General features: G+C 31.8%; 1 protein-coding gene and 1 pseudogene across 2 annotated transcripts; one reads left to right on the plus strand and one right to left on the minus strand.

Moving 5' to 3' along the window:
• Window positions 1-333: 333 nt before the first annotated feature.
• On the minus strand, window positions 334-5,417 carry LOC111920192 (DNA mismatch repair protein MLH1-like; annotated as a pseudogene).
• Window positions 5,418-8,054: 2,637 nt separating this feature from the next.
• LOC111920174 (11-beta-hydroxysteroid dehydrogenase-like 4A) lies at window positions 8,055-14,854 on the plus strand. 2 transcript variants are annotated; one of them, XM_052769611.1, is made up of 6 exons: window positions 8,055-8,449; window positions 8,548-8,740; window positions 11,691-11,773; window positions 12,360-12,491; window positions 12,574-12,702; window positions 14,440-14,854. In XM_052769611.1, the coding sequence occupies exons 1-6, from the start codon at window positions 8,267-8,269 to the stop codon at window positions 14,701-14,703; spliced, it is 984 nt and encodes a 327-aa protein (XP_052625571.1). In that variant the 5' UTR covers window positions 8,055-8,266; the 3' UTR covers window positions 14,704-14,854. The 2 variants fall into 2 exon arrangements, with proteins under 2 accessions (XP_052625571.1, XP_023771540.1); XM_023915772.3 differs by having other exon boundaries at window positions 8,057-8,449; window positions 11,688-11,773.
• Window positions 14,855-18,517: the final 3,663 nt, after the last annotated feature.

Below are 18,517 nucleotides of genomic sequence, written 5' to 3' on the forward strand. Positions count from 1 at the left end.
TTCTACACAAAGTTTCAAATATATCGATTACTTTTGGTATTTTAAAACTGAATTTTTTTGAAAGTACAACGCAACAATACAAAAAATGTCCTTTTCTAAAATATATCCCTATCTTTTGCATTTGTGCCAAAAAACCCCCTGTGAAATCCTTACTTCCACTAAAACGAGGGAGATGGACCTTGAATGGGAAAGGTTGAGGGGTATTTAGTTTTGTAGTTGCATTTTCTCAAATATCCCTTCTAAGGTCTTTTAACTCAAAAATGGATGTAATGTACACAGATCAAACTAGTTAAAGGAACTTAGAGTGCAAAAAAAAAAAAAAAAACAATCCTCCTAAAATGTTTCCTTTCCCTTGTCTTTTATAAAAATCGAAACTCCTTCACCTCATGGATTTGGCAATTGAGGTGGATGCATAGCATAAAAGTTTCCAAGAGCAGCAACAATTGTTTAAAAGCAAACTTTCTCATCATTCCATGTCACCTAAACAAGATATAATTATGTATTTATATTTGTGCATAATTGTATTATATACATTTTGGTGTCTAGCTTACATCCTTTCCCAGACAAAGAAGAAATTCTGGAACACGGTCCATGCCAGGTGTGTATTGGTCAAGTATGACACGAAGCTGTAACGCCCGTAGATCCAAGATAATCAATTTAGAGATAATAGGGGTCGAAAACGACTTTTTGACAAAAGATTATTTAGAATAAATAATCTTAACCAAGTTGTAGAATATGTCTCAAGGGTTCCGTACATATAAATAGCGCCGAAATCCGAGTTATAACGAAGAAGTTATAACCCATCGAAGTTTAGCGACGGAACCGGCACGACACCATGAAGACGTAAATAGTGAATTTATGATAGAGCGAATTTTAGCCTTAGTAATCTAAATAAAAGTCGTATAATATGTTAACCTGAGAACGTCCCTAAAAAGAACGCCCAAATCTGACTTCGTATGAGGAAGTTATGATTTTTCGAAGTTTCGGCGTAGCGGTGTACAACCCGAAGTTCGAGTATTAGATCGAGCGGTTTTTAGCCGACACAACCTAAACGAGAATCAAAGATCTCATTATTATTAGAGTAACGATAAAAAGACAGACAAAAATGGACATTGGATGAAGAAGTTATGAGATTTTAACGGACCAATCATGTCCCGACCTGTTAAAAATATAACTTTAAAAATAAAGTCAAAATTAGCCGATAGAGTCTAAACGAAAGTTGTAGAGTACGTATCCACCTACGCGTGGATATAAATAACGTCAAAAACGGAGTTCGTATGAACGAGTTACAAATTATAATAGTATATTTACGTATTAAAATAAAGTATAAATCATATATACGTACACATATATATACATATGTATATATCATTAGAAAGGTATCGACGATGCAGTCATTATAAGACTAATGTTGAGTTCTTTCGACATTAGTTTATTACAAATATCATTAAATCTATTTAAAATAGTATTATAGAGGGGTGTTTAGTTGTTTATATAACTAAAAGGTCATTAAGTAATTATGGAGGGTAGTTTTTGAAAATTCAATTAGTATAAATAAGAGCCTTGGACTCTCATATTTCTTGCACCGTTCTCTTGATTCAAGAGTCTTTCTCTCCTTATCCCCCCGAACATTTCGGTCCCTCGTGATTCGACTTCTCTTTCTGTAGTTTTAGTATAGTAAGGTGAGCGCCGAAGCACTGCACAAATCTTTCTTAGAAAGATTTAGCGACGAAGTTCTGCCCCTGTAGAGCCCGACTCCTAGCTAAAACCTCATTGTAAGTAAGTTATGCTTACCCTATTTTAATATACCTTATATTTAAAAATTAGTATTGTTATTATCAACTTATAATAAATATTTAAGCTATTATATAAGTGTCGTTATAATATCTTTTTAACTACTCGCGGTACGGGGAATCTGGTTTAAAGGGCCGCATAGGGTTGTTGGATTTCAGAAGTGCTATAAGCCAAAATGGTCATGCCCTCCGGTGTTTTATGTCTGGCCCCTGTCTGTACATAGTGGTTGGAAAGTATTGTTTAAACGCTTATATGATAATAATAATAATAAGACTAATAATTAGTCACGGTAAATATTAGACTAAAATGTAGTGGTAATAATACTAGGTTTCGTCAAAGAAAATTATTTTAAAGTAAACAAAGCGTTGTCCGAGTACCGAGTCACCACCTTCTCAGGTCGATTTTATACATGTTTTAAATGATTTAAACTGTATATGTATTTTATATCTACGATAATGTTGGGGTAAAGCATGGATAGATGTAATAGATGGAACATGATTTTGATGATGAGTTGAGAGGTGTTATAGACCACAAGGTGAGGGTGAAAGGTGGACGATGTGTGAAGCCTTTTCCCAAACGATGGCCCCGTCATTCAGCAGAGTATGGATGACAACCATGGACTATTCTAGACAGTCCAGTGGAACACTAGCAGGCTCACAACTTGTAGGTGTTGTGAACGTTGTGTTCACCCGGTGTACTCTAAACCTTGGCGACCATGCATACTTGGTGCCTAAACATTGGCGATCATGCAGACTTGATGCCTAAACCCTGGCGACTATGTAGACTTAGTGCCCGTTGTGTAAACCTTGGCGATCATGCAGACTTGATGCCTAACCCCTGGCGACTATGCAGACTTAGTGCCTGTTGTGTAAACCGTGGCAACGATGGACTTCGTGCCGATTCCTTAGGATGATCCTTAGGAATAAATGAACGAGGAATAGCTGATTCTTAGGGTAGATCCTTAAGAATAAATAATATAATGGGGATGGGTAATTGGGTTGATTGCTTAATTGTTTAAACATAATAATTATATTATTGTGGGTTGAAAACCCTATGTACTCACCAGGTTTCCCAACCTGACCCACTCAATTTATTTATATCACAGGTGTTGTTATGAAGTCACATTACACTAAGATATGAAGGAGATATAAATCACTAGTGATAATGAATGTAAGTTCTGTTTATGCTTATGTTTCTGTATTGACGATGACAACCCAAATGTTTTAAAATGAATAAAAATACTTTTCTTCGGAAATGCTTTGATAACGTATTTATCATGTTTTACTGGGAACAAATTCCGCAACATTTTTATTAAAAGAGGTACTCAGATTTTCATAAAGCATAAACAAAATCGGTCTTTTCTGGCCGTGAAAATAGAGATGTCATAGAAGCCTTGACAAATTGGCTTGTGGATCCACATGAATGCCAAAATATTCATCCAGCAATTCATATTTCTCTCTTTGTAGCTTAGCATTCATCTGTATACATATGTAATTAAATGATGATAGTGATGCTAAAACCAGAGACTCAACATTAGTAGCTTAGCATTCATCTATATACAGGTAATCATGATCCACTAAAAGACTTACTTGAGAAATCTTTCCTTTTAAGTCATCATTCTCAACGCCTTGTGAATTTGGATCTTCTTCAGTTAGTGCCGGCATGATTAGTTCTTGCAATGGAGCAGGCTCACTTAACTGTATTGCATTGAGGTAACCAAATCCTTGCAGAACCAGTTGATACATGAGCTCTTTGCTACAAAAAGAAAAAAAGGAATTTAGTGCCCAACCTATAGGAACTCTGCAAAGCTAACTATATATATATATATATATATATATATATATATATATATATATATATATATCAAGTAATTAGTTGGAACAGATCAGAAAGGAGAGGTAGTATGTAGTATATTACCTCAAATTTACAACATTGGCAAGATATAGATGAGTATTATGCTGAAGGAGAGCAAAATCATCATCAGCCATACCAACATATGTGCAGTTCCTTACACTGTCCAAAAGACCTAACATAAAGAACCACATCAGTGATCAGACATCAACAACACAAGAAGATTATGCATATATTGTTCATAATGAATGTGGTGATGAAGGGTACTAGAGTGACAACCACATTCAAATTCATCAATAAGTTTCTGAACACTTGTAAGATCAGCAGTTTCCTTAGGATTCCTTCTCTGTCTGATGGAAGACCTGCATTGCAGACACCTTTGATTGTAACAAGTAGTAGGGCATGAATACTATGGTCCAACTTCATGAGGAGTGTTACCGGTTGTTTATATGGAAATATAGAGAGAGATCCTATTCCTACCTCAAAGAATTCAAACCAAAATTACTTTCATGGTGTCTAGAAGGCTTAGCTTGCAAATAAGCATGCATCCTCCCAGAAGGATCCTTTGAATCTGTCTGTACCATCTTATTTATAGGTATTTTTTGTGACCCTTGAGAATATAAGAAAACAAGTTAGAACATGAAGAGATATTTCAAGTGAAAGCAAAAGAAAGAGCATCACTTCACTTGCATAGTTTCATACTAGAAGTTGATGTATTTACAAAAGAAGCTTTGTTTGTAGCTACTGAACTCATAGGCAAGCAATCCACTGCCTGTTAAAATTTGGTACATTAACACAGGAACATTATTTTCAGGCTAATGCATGTCAATTAAATCAGATTATAATGAAACCCAAAACTTGAAATAAATCTGTACACAACAGGTGAGATTATAGTGTTCTATAGAAATAAATTAGATAAGTAATGGCAAAACCTGAGGTGGATCTGGAAATAAATGAGTTTAGATGAGAAGCGGGTATCCCATAGCCATACAGTTGCAGGTTTATGGCAATAAATCAGATTACCGACTTCCTTTAAATCTAGCAATTAGGTTTTCTGATTGTTAATGTGCGGAGGGAGGCGAGTAGAGAAGAGATAATCGATGAAGAACACGAGTGCGAGAGAGATTGTTGACTGATAAATTAGTTTTTATCATAACAAAAACCGGTGCAATGGCAGAATGGAAAACAAATGGCATAGCCATGACCAATAAGGACGAGCTTATAGTTCTAATTAGATGAGATCAACAAACCATAGTATCAAACGATAATGAAAAAGTCAACCTCCCAACATAATTGGGAACTAGATTATACTTTTGAACACCATTTAGTGATAGAATCAATATTAAAAGTAGTCAATTTTACCACATAAGTCAAAATTAGATCCATATCAGATGCATAAACACTTAGAAGAATTAGACATTGATGTGTAGATGATGCAAAAAAACAAATTGCAAACTATCAATCGATTAGTGGAGATCTAGTAGAGAATAGAGACGACTTACTTTGGTATTGAGCATAACTGCACAGAGAATACCGGTGTTATCCATGGCAGTTTGGAGATTATCAAGTGTGTCCTGATGATACTCATGAGATCCATGCGAGAAATCGATTCCAATTGCCAAATCAACGGCGACCAAAGATAACGATGATGACGAAGAACATGAGCGAAGGGCCGTCTTTGGAGGCGATGTGACGGTAGGAGTTGGGATTAGAGAGAGAGAGAGAGAGAGAGAGAGAGATGGACAGGGTTTACCTGATTCAGGGTAATTCATCACTAAAATGCCCCTGAATCATTTAATTATCATGCCCTCATGTTGTTTTTTTTCCCAAGTATTTACAAAAATGCAACAAATGATCCTAGCATTTTATTATTTTGATCTAACGGCCCTGGTTTGGTTATCGGGTTCTCGGAAACTTTGAGTTCACAAAGGATTCTTGCTCTCTCTCTCTCTCTCTCTCTCTCTATATATATATATATATATATATATATATATATATATATATATATATATATATATATATATATATATATATATATAACTCTACTAGACGTCTAGACAGTCAAACGATACCCGCAAGCACCATTTTTCTATTCGTTTCAATGTTGTTAGCCACAAACTACCATCGTCCAATCACTTGTTGTAACCATCTATAATAAATAAATAAATAAATAAACTATTTTAATTTTCATCTCCTCAGTTACTATGCTTTTGTAATGGAATGGAATCACAATTGTACTTGAATATTAGGAAAAATGAATTGATAGGTTAATTATCTTTTCGTCATGCTCATGTTTAGACAATTTTTTTTGTATATATTTGACCATTTAACTTGTTAAATGTGTTCACATATTACAATTGTCACTGCTGTAATATGTGACAACATTTAACAAGTTAAATTTTCAAATATGTAAAAAGCATTTCCTAAAGGTGAACAACTTTTTTTTTTCAAATTTGTTAAGACCTTTTATAAGTTCTTACAACATTTTTATTATATTTTTTTCCTGTAAGTTTTTCTAATACAATGTTTTAAACTTTGCTTATAATTTTTTAAAAACTTTTTCTATATTTTCATATATTTTTAATATAAGTGTTTTTAAGCCAAATATTTTATAAATGTTAAAAAAATTTCTTACAAGTTTTTAACTCTTTTTTTCATACTATTATTTATGAATTTTCTTTTACAACATTTTTAATGTGTTTCACAATTGACAATTTAATTTTTTTATAATATTTTAAAATACTTTCATTAAATATTGGTTTAAAATGCTGTATTAAAAAAGTTTAAATTTTATAAACTTCTAACTAAAAAATATTAAAAAGTTGTAATAATTTTAAAACATTTACATTATATTGATTTTTTTTGTTTTTTTTATTTTCTATGTAATATCTTCTTTTTATATTTTTTTAAAGACCCTCCATAGTTATTGTTACATATTTAATTTTATTGTTAGATATTGTTTACTTTAAAAATATTATATATACTTAAAAACAAAAAAAGAAAAATATAAGAGGCAATATAAAATATTTCACAAAACAAAAACATATTTATTAATTAAAAAGTAAAGTTTAGAATTGATCGATATTTAATTAATATTTAAGACATTATGGATATTTTAAAAATAACGTTTGAAAAAAATAATACAAACAAATATTAAAAATAAAATCGTTATTAAAATTGAAGAAAATGACTTATCAGGTTAATTAACGTTTTGTTTTATTCAAATGTAGGCATTTTTTTTGTATACATTTGACAATTTAACTTGTTAAATATATGTACATGTTATCATTATTACCTGAGATAGCCGGTGACAATGATAATATATGAACACAAATAACAAGTTAAATGGTATAATGCGTAGAAAAAAAAGTTATATAAATATAAACAAAACGACAAGAATAATTACCCTGATAAGTCGTGTCCCCTGCATATTAACGACAATAGAAAACTCACCATGATCAAACAACCGACAATGTTGCATAATTAAGCTTTTTGACCAACATATTTTAAAATATCACCACTATTAAGTTTAGCAAACAAGGCAAAGTTTTTGTTGATTTGTGACCACATATCATAGCATGAGTGCCATGATGGTATGTCTAATTCCAGATTAACGCTTTTACGTCTTCTAACATTTGAGGTTCGAGTTTAAGTTGTATTTATGATTTTTTATGGTTTGACTATATAATAAGATTAAAATATGGGATTAGACTATGTTATGATCTTAAGATCCTAATCGGCCCGAAATCCAAAAATCTCATTATAAATCTTGTTTTGCATAGATCTTAGTATGATCAGGATCGTTTTTCTCTTGCATGCTGTTAAAATCGTAATATCTTATGATAAGATTGGGGTCTTAACAAACAATTGTATTAAACTTTGAGTGACTCATATTACACTTTGAATGATTGTTATTTCATTATTTTGTAGTGTTCTACATATATATTTCTGGAATAACTACAAACAAATCAATATTTACTGATTTTTTTAAATAACCGGGAAACACTTACGATTATGACCTATTGCGTCGGCATATCATCGCAATGATGTCTACGAAAACGATTGTCACACATGGATCTACAGCGATGGTCCTCGCTCCATTCCGCCTAGCGATGACATTTTGATCTTTAACACATTTTGTCCATGCAATTGATGCCACTAAGTGTTGATATTTTCAACTATGGGTAATAATTTTTTTTTGTTGTATTGTATCATAAGCGGATATTTAAGGACTTTGTAATGATTATATATGTAAAACATATATTATTATTTTAAAATACTTTATTATCACATCACATACATAATACATGTAATCATAGAAGAATGTTATCATAATACATATCTAAAGTATGCTCGCTTAAGGTCCTGGATCTATGGCTACGCTGCCTATATATTAATAGGCTCACAAACTCTAAAAATAACTTCTACGTATAAGAAAACTAGTTTTCCAGTTATGAAATGATACAAATCCTTGGTCTCCTATCTTTGTCGACATCTCCGGCTTGATGCGGTGATTGGTACGTAGTTTGCTTGTTGTTTACAATCAACATTCTTTAGCATTTTGAAAAATCCTCTCGTCGATTATAATCTAAAAAGTACGACGACCTTTTGGTGAAAAGTGATGGATCTAATACACAAATTCCTAATCATCGTTTCTGGTATTCTATCGGTCATCTCATGCATCTTCGTCTTGCCGATACTTTCATTGTTCCGCATCTTGAGGTTTTGTATCAGATCTGTACTCCGAGAAAAACTCGCCGGGAAAGTGGTGCTTATTACAGGTGCTTCATCTGGTATCGGCGAGGTAACCTATCTCTACATATGACTTTTTTTTTCCTTTCAGAATACGTGCGTAAATATAGGAACTGACGATAGGTTTGACTGATTACATGACTATTGAAGCATTTGGCGTATGAGTATGCAAAACATGGAGCGAGTCTAGCGTTGGTTGCGAGAAGAGAGGAACTGCTTGCGACGGTTGCCGGGAAAGCCAAGGAGCTGGGAGCGCCGGAGGCAATTGTGATCAAGGCCGATGTTTCCAAGCTTCAGGATTGCAAGAGATTTGTCGATGAAACAATCAACCATTTCGGTAAATGTGAGTTTCGCTATAAATCCTTTCGCATTTATTCTGTTTATTAGCATTCTATTGAATTCACGCCCGGCCAGTTCGTATGCTTACGATTAATTTTGTCGTAACTAATGTCCAACTTTTTTTAGCGTAACACGAACATGTTAAAAGATTTAGTGGTACGTAGGAAATTTTTATTCAAAATTAATTATTAATTATATGATATAAAATAGTAATAATCAAAAACGTAAAAACGATTGCATGCACAAAATAATTAATGGTAGGATGTTTATCGTTTTTGAAGCAGCAAGAGGATGTATTTTAAGTGTTACTATATATTAATACTAGGTTATATCCGTGGTTTTCGGGTTTACAAAATAAAATAATTAAATAAAAGCAATTAAAAAAGTTAAAGACAAATAATAATAAAATACAAAATGATATTTACTGATAAGATATTATTTAAAGATTAAATGTATACACAGATAAAAAAATATGAATATCATTTCAAATTTAATTTTTTATAATAATAATTTCCTGATTTATTGACTATGATATAAATACTTTGCAAAATTTTTTGAATATAATATGAAATTTTAAAATACAAAATTAAAAGTTAGCTAATTTTATGGGAATATGGTTATGTCTAAAAACTCTTAAGAAAATACAACGTGACAAACAATAAATACACATACCGAATGTTAATATTGTCATTTATAATTTCCATCAATATTAATTTTTTATTAAGTAAGTCTTACTATTGGTAAAAGTCTCTAAAAATAAGTACTTAAAAGGGGTAAGTAGGCCATTTAACAAATCTAAGCTTAAACAATCACTTTTGACGTATTGTGTATCAAAATGATTATTTGACTTGTGAATAATCAAATAACAAAAAAGTATGAAGTTTTTACTTTCAAACAACCTATATATTGCATCTCCATGTAGCGACAAAGTTTCACATCACTATATATATATATATATATATATATATATATATATATATATATATATATATATATATATATATATATATATATATATATATATATATATATATATATATATATATATATATATATATATATATATATTATAATTGTTGTTAAAGAAAAAAACATAAAATTCCTGAATGGGTAATTATCTACTAATACTTCAAATCTTACTAAACACAGACTTTTATTTCATTTTGACCAGATCTATCTATATAAATGATTCATCTAGAAAAAGAGAGATGAAATCTAAGTAAATAGAGAAAAAAAGAGAAATGTTTGCTTAATTTCGCATGTGATGGAATTGATCATTTGTGAAGAAATATTTTCTTTCTTTAAGCTTTGTTAATATTCATTTTTAGGTATGAATATTTTATTTTCACTCTATCTTGGAATAGAAAAAAGTATAATGTAATTTATTTTTTATTTACATAATTATTAATCATTGAAATATTGATAAAATTTTTGGTTTTAAATAAATTATAATTTTACATCTATAAATATCTTTTGTTATAATCTTATCCAGCTATTTTATACATTTTTTTAACATATAGTTTACAAAAATTATATATAAATTCTTTGAGAAATTAAATATCCTCCTACTTTTTGTTCCTACATATCCTCCTACCCAATGAAATGATGACATGTGTAACATTTAATGAGATTTAATGATATTTTAGGATAATAATATGACACATGTCATCATTTAAATGGGTAGGAGGATTGGTAGGATCAAAAGATAGGAGGATATTTAATTTCTCAAATTCTTTTTATATATGGTAGGCATGGAGACATTAGAGGTGCATAAAACTCGAATCCGATCCGATCTGATCCGGTTTTGCTTACCTCATCAAAAATCCGATCCGATTCCAACCAAAATCCGAATCCGATTCTAATCCGATTTGAAACCGGTTTAAACCGATTTTAGTGGGTTTTAGCGGATTTTGGGGGGGGATTTGGATCCGGTTTTTAGCAAATCCAGTTTACGATTCGGTATCAAATTCGATTTGGAATGTAGGATTACTATCCGATTGAAAATCCGGTTTTAAATCCGATCCAATCTGGTTTGGTCGTTTTGACCCATTCTGGTTTCGGATTGGATCAAGTTTTGAATAGTGAAATCGGTTTTTGTGTGCATCTCGCATGGTTCTAAAAGCGCATCATAGCGCCCCTCAAGGCGCCATGACGCGAGGCGTTGTGTAACACTGTAGCCGTTACGAAAACGTTCAAGATGATTTTGTTAAGCCTAATGTCCAAATAGCATGTTAAAACGCGTCTTATCACGTTATGACGCGAATCTTTTTTCAAGGCGTGAGTTTTTTTGTTTTTTGTTATTTCAGATCGGGCCTAAAATTATTGAGTTTTTTTTATAACTTTTTTATATTAAATGTTAATATAACACTTCTAAAAACTTGATATATTTGATAAAATTCAATAAATATATGGTTTATCTTTCTTAATATACATAAAATAGTCACGTCTTGACAAACATCATGACTCGCCAAAGTTCGTCATAACTTAACTTTGACCTTGTCGTCAAGCCCACACATCACATTATTTAGAACCTTGATAGTATGTGAACCAAAGATGCTCGTAGAAATAATGACCTAATTTATCACCTTCCTCATCTCATACTATTTTATTTGATCTAAAAATCATATTCTTAAAAGAACTTAACACTAGAATTTAAACAATATTATGTGATTGTTTGTGTGAGTTATGAACGAAGTATAATTATCTGAAATAATTTTCCTATGAAAATAAATGATAAGACGTAGGAGATCTAGAAAAATTATGAATGAAAATGCAAACAAATAAATAAATCTATAAGTACTGGTTGAATACAATTTTTGTTTTTGTGGGAGAACAACGCCACAACCAATATAAAATGGATTACATTTATCGGTGTTTCTTCGTGCCAAAAAATTTCATGATATTTGTAGGAGTATATGCATGACCTACTAACAAATTGTGAAAATTAACAGTAGATTGTCTTGTAAACAATGCTGGAATCATTACAATTGGCCTCTTTGAAGAAGAAGGATGCATCACCAATTACACTTCTATCATGGTATTTATCATTTCATACTTTGATCATGGTACTTATCATTTCTATTTTATTTTATGTTGCTGGAGTATTTCCACATGGACTAAACACGGTCTCATACATGAACATCTATATATGTTAAGAGTTTGTCTTTTCTACAATGACTATTTAAAGAGAATATCTAGAACTTCACATAATCAAAGTGTATACAAAATCATCATTTGGTACCCCATACACTAGGTAGGGCTTAACACCAACATCATCATCTCAATGTTAGAGTTTATCTTTTTTTATAATGACTATTTAAAGAGAATATCTAGAACTTCACATAATCAAACTTGATACAAAGTCATCATTTGGTACCTCATACACTAGGTAGAGCTCAACACATACAAAGTCATCCTTTGTCCTTAGAGGGTGTGTTGGAGTTCCACATTCGGATAAACATGGTCCATCAACCTCTATATATGTTGGAGTCTTTCTACTATTCTTAAGAGATTTTATAGAGAAAATCAATTACACATATCTAACTCGGGAAACTCAAAATTAAGAACAAATAGGTAACACCACATGCCAGGAATAGGCTTCACATATTTTCTTTTCTTTTTAGAACGTGAACTTTTGGGGATCAGTTAATGCCACACATTTTGCACTACCACATCTGAGAAATTGTAAAGGGAGAATAGTCGTGATTGGTTCTACCGGTGGATGGTTTAATATGCCAGGAATAAGCGTGTATAATGTAAGTGTAAAGCTTGATATTTTTTAATGATTTGTCTTTGATACATATTTAATGATCGTCTCATCAAGAAATGGCTCTCTAGGCAAGCAAGGTAGCGCAACAAAGCTTCTTTGAAACACTACGAATCGAGCTTGCTTCAGATATTGGGATAACAATTGTAACTCCAGGGGTGGTAACTACACCGTTAGCTAGTGATGAAGTCTTGAATGAGGTAAATAAACATTTTTCTTTTAATGTGCTGAGTGAAATCATTAAATTGTTTCCAAGTAATGATACATGATATATGATCCATTTTTATATTTATGAAGTAGATCAAATTCTAATCCATAATGCAATTAAACAAAATTTTAGGGGTGTTAAGCTAAGCTTTAACCACAAACATGTTATTAAGAGACGGAGAGTGGCCTCTCTCTCTCACACACATTTTAAAATTACAAAAACATTTAGAGCATTCAGAATAAGGAGTTTTTATTTAAGTCTTTTCATAAAAAAAACTCAAAATACAAAAGCTTATTATCTCTCACAAACGGTGAACTTCTATATTTTGCTTTTTATTAGTTGTATAGTTCTAATTGGTTAAACATGTAAGGGTCCCACATAATAAATAAACAAGATCTTAGTTAGAGCTTGTTAATTAAACATAATAAATAAACAAGATCTTAGTTAGAGCTTGTTAATTAACAAGCTTACATAAAAAGCTTAAGATTAAAAAAGCTGGGTTTTCAATTTTTAAGTGCATTTTTGTTCGAAAAAGCTCATGTTGTATATTCTTTTAAATAAAATAAAAGGATAAGTTGGTTATTTCATAAGCACTACCCTTATTTTCTAATTGTTAGCCATAAGAACATACGGTGTAAAATTTCAAAACCCTAAGGAATAATCATATTGAAAATCTTCATAAGAACTTGTAGTGATATTTTTTGTCAATCAAAATGACCATTATTTTGTAGGACTAGCAAATATGTACCACGAAAAATCAATCAACATGTTACCAACGAAAATAGCTAACATGTATGGTTGATAGTATCATACCAATTGAGTAATGTATGATACTGATACAAAATTTTCAATATTATGGTAGTACCGTACCAAACAATACTATTTATATATATATATATATATATATATATATATATATATATATATATATATATATATATATATATATATATATATATATATATATATATATATATATATATATATATATATAACATTTTATCGTATTAGTAAAGTTTAAAGTTTAAATTTAGGTTGTCATGTATCTTAGTCTTCACTGTTTTAACTTTTAAACTAATTGTAGAAGTTTAATAAAATTGAATTTTCAAGCCTCACCTATTACAAAACTCTTATTCACAAAACTTAATTCATGTTTCATAATGATCAAGAACATTGAAATTCTTGTTCATAAAACTCGGTACATAGTGGTACCAACTATACTTGATAATGTAATAGTAGCAAAATGTTTGTACGGACTATAATCGGTATGATATAAGGTTTAAAGACAATATGACTAGTACATAGTTTATACCAATTCCACCCATATTATTTTGTCAATAAAGGTTAAAATTTATTAAAATCCTCAAATCTTTCTTATTGATATTATATTAGCGGAAGTCTTTTGTCTCGACTAAAGTCATAATAAATTGAAAAACAATCATCTTATGATAAAAATATTAATATTTTTCTAATAAATACTAAAGTTAAAATATGTTAATAGTAGTTAGTAAAGTATCAATATGGTATTTTTAATGATCGAACACGTTGAACTTAACTGATACGTAAGTTTTCTGATATTCTATAAAGTTTATTGTTATGCATGCTTTCATCTTCTTTAGCTTTAAGCGATTTCTTTTTTGATTACCCCATAATACGATGTTATTTTTTAAGTCGTCTAACCATTTCGAGTATGCACATCTAAACCGAAACGTTGATTATTTGTTGGTAGTCAAATTTATGGTGGATACCAAGGTACTCAGCAGAAGATTGTGCTAAAGCAATTGTGAACAGTGCCAGACGTGGAGATGAATACTTGACTGAGCCAGCATGGATGCAATCGGTCTTCATATGGGTGATGCTATTCCCAGAGATAATGAACATAGTCCGACGCTTAATCCTCATTGCTAGTGGGAAGACTTCATCCCAAAAATGGAAATCTTGCAACAATATTGGTTCACTTGAATCCCTCAATTCCAATCCTAAACATGACTAAACTCATCTAGTATATATGTGGAATGCACCCGGCCAATGGGCTATAAAGTTTATTATTTTATCGTACGTAAAAATAGCATATAGGCCAAGTGTATAATTAACTAATAATGTTTTGGTTTCAAATAAAATATTGGAAACTAGATATATGAATATATCCGTGCATGATAATTTATTCCATGTGACGATAGGTCAATTTTGCATTTATTGTTATGTTTCCAATTCCAAAGGATGCATTTGCAACCAAAGACGCAAATTCCTTAGGGCTTAGACCCACAATTTAGTAAAGTGCTTATTTAGTTATGTTAGTCACAAATCACACTATATCTTTGGCCCACAACCTACTGACCTAGTAAACTAGTAAAGTACTCAAACCTTGTTGAGTTGCTGGTCCAAAAATAGACCGGTCCCTATGTAGCGATAATAAATAACCGTATGAACACTCAAGGCTCTGTTCATTCTTATTTTGTTTTGTTCTATTAGAGGTTTTTATTTATCGACAAAATTGCAAAAATGGTTTTTATTTATTGACAAAATTGCAAAAATGGTCCTTGGTTGTCAAAAATATATGGTTTTGGTTCAAAAATGTTTGGTGGTGCATGAGTAGTCTAATTTTGGATCTTTTTAGTGATTTTGGTCCCTCTACATTTAAAAAGACAAATATACCCTTATAATTTATATTTTCCATTTTATTTAATTGTTGAAATACATAATTTAATTTAATTTATTTTTATTAACTTAAAACAAAAAAATAACCCAACCCCCCTCTCAGCTTTATAGAGGAGAGAAACCCCTTTATCACTACTTCAACGCTCCATCACCGGTGACGGGAACCACCACCGATGGCCACAATTCTCACCGGAAAACATAAACCCTTCATCTCCCTCACATGGATGCTATGATAAACTCTACCACATTACGAAACCACCACTACGAAACCAGTTTCATCGGAAATCAGATCTATTAAAAGCGACTTCCACCCACCTCATCTCTCTCTTTCTTTGATGAACTGTCTCGTCGATCTAGGAACAGAGGGGTGGCAGATACATGTGGCAACGAAGAAAGAAAACAGAGGTGGCACTGGAGAACGCAGACAGAGGCAAACAATGCAAGTGGGGATGAAAAGGAAGGCGACAACGATATTGGACTGTCAATCTAGGAACCAAAACAAGCGAAGGTTCGTCCGACGGTGGCAGGAGACAGGGGCGGACTTAGGGGTGGTCCACGGTGGCACCGGCAACCCCTAACTTTTCCGGCCGCAGTGGAAAAATTTTCAAATTTTTTTATTTTTTCTACTACCTTGCAACCCCTAACTCTCCCGTGCAACCCCTACTGTAAAATTCTGCGTCCGCCCCTGGCAGGAGACGTAGGTGGTGACGAAGGGGGAAGGTTCCGACGTCGTTTCTACCTCCACATGAACCACCAGATTTGCATTTTGCCACCGGATATCCGTCATCAACGACCTCCTTATGCCACGATCTAAAACCATTGGGCCTCTTCTCGTCGTCGGATCTAAGGTAGCGGAGTTGTCATACATGTATCTTGTTGTGGATCTCGCAATAGAAGCCGCCACCAAAGCTAGGGTAACAGAGTCGTTGCCGGAGTGGTGGTGATGGTGGTCTTATTTTAGGGTGTGGTGGGGTGTGACTTAATTGGAATGGGTGGTCCGGGGATGGTGTTGAGAGAAAGAGAGAGAGAGAGAGAGAGAGAGAGAGAGAGAGAGGTGCTTTATTTCGTTTTTGTTTTTTATTTTATTATAAGAATAAGAAAATAAATAAAAGAAATTAAAATATAATTATTTAAGGGGCATATTAGTCATTTTAGGTGGGATATGGACCAAAAACACAAGAAAATACAACCATAGGGACCAAAACCACACAAGATATCTAAAATTAGACCAGTGGTGCACCAACATTTCGTTTTGGACCAAAACTACAAAATTTTGCCAACCATAGGGATCATTTTTGCAATTTTGTCTTATTTATTTATTTGTAAGAAGTAACTATGATTATGAAAAAAATCTAAAACTTAAGACGATCGGGTATGAGAAAGAAACACCTCGTTACTGACGATGTGGACCGACCTTAACACCATTACCACGGCTGGAACACCGCCCCAGGATGTTGTTATGGTATGCGTTGTTACAACGAGAACAACTTGCAAGCGTGTTTCATCTAATCAAAATTGAGTTACTTTGATTCCTTTGACCGATTAACGGTCAAAATTTCATTTTTTTTTTGATTTTTTACATATAAATACATACTATCTACTTCATTTTTATTCACATCATTTTTCTTTTTCTCCATATTTTATAAAATTTCAATACTTTCCAAAAAAAAGGATCCATTTTACCAGTTTAACAATGATGATGATGAAGATATATTCGTTAGTATTGATAGTTTTATAGATTACAAAAATTATGTACTCGTAAATAAGTTAACTCTTAAGTTCACATGCAACCTAATAGATCTATGTTTTCACTATTGAAAGTTATAATCTATGAACATCAAAGAATCCTATGGAAACCCTAGTATTTTTGAAAAACATAAAACAGTTAGGGTTTACGTACCTTCTGATTATTCTTGTAAATAATCAATGGAAACCTTCTTTAAAAGCTATTGGAAGCAAGCACCATTAATCTTGTGTTTCTGATGGTTCACATCTAAACCTTAGCAACTAAGGAAACTTGGAGAGAGAGAGAGAGAGGAGGGAATGATTTGTGGCTATCCTTCTTAGGGTATAAGTGGCCAAAAATATGAAGGGTTAAGGCCCTATTTATAGTTGCACTAGGAAACCATGAAAACTCTAATTTGAATATAATAGTATTATATCAAATTAGGTAATTATCCAATCTCCTAATTATCTTCAAGGGATATTCTAGAAACCCTAGAATATACCTCAAAACTGTCCAATACATGTGGAAGGTTCTGGAAACCCTTTTGTTCAACTATCGAACAATTACCGCCTAGGTCCTTGCTCTTTTAATTAATCCAATCATTCTCAAAATTTATTCTAAGTAATTTCTGATTAATTCTTAATTAAATAATATTATTTATAATTAATATATTATTCTCATAATATATTAATAAATCATGTATTTCTATTTATTAATCATATAATAAATCAATAAATTAGTCGTTATCTCTAAAATTCACCCTATTCAATTACTAGGTTTGAGGACAACCCAAAAGACTTTGATTTTAATTTAAGTATATACTAATTTAGTTACTGACTTAGACATCTAATTCAATAGTCTCCCACTTTGATAAGTCTATAACTATAATTGCCAGTGTAACTTCTAAATTAAACAGCAAATGGTGTTTCCCAAAGCAAATCTAGTCTCTTATCTGATCAGACTTCGGTCCTAAGATAAGTGGTCAGATATTCCTTCATTCTATAAGATATCACACGGACACGAGACATCGATTAGAATCAATATCATTTTCTAAAAATCTGTTTCTTGATTTCCCGATTTGTAATGACCTCATAAGACTTACTAATTGAACACATCAATTTAGTCATGGTTGGTCCCAAAACTATAAGTCAACACCAAATCACTGAGGGACATAAAAATATCGCTTTTTCCCATTAGGGAAAAAGGAACGAATAAAATTTGACTTATATGCTTGTATCATTTACTCACCAAATCATACATGACACTATGTTTTATAACATCAAGTTACTGATGCGTTTACATAACACCAATGCACAACCGACTTGTAAATTACAACTCATATATCTCCATATTAAGAACATAAGATATTATCATCTCAGAATTACTCGTGATAGAATCCAATATTCAAAATCTCTATTTTCTA

This window comes from Lactuca sativa, chromosome 1, assembly GCF_002870075.4.
Source record: "Lactuca sativa cultivar Salinas chromosome 1, Lsat_Salinas_v11, whole genome shotgun sequence".
Taxonomy (NCBI): Eukaryota; Viridiplantae; Streptophyta; class Magnoliopsida; order Asterales; family Asteraceae; genus Lactuca; species Lactuca sativa.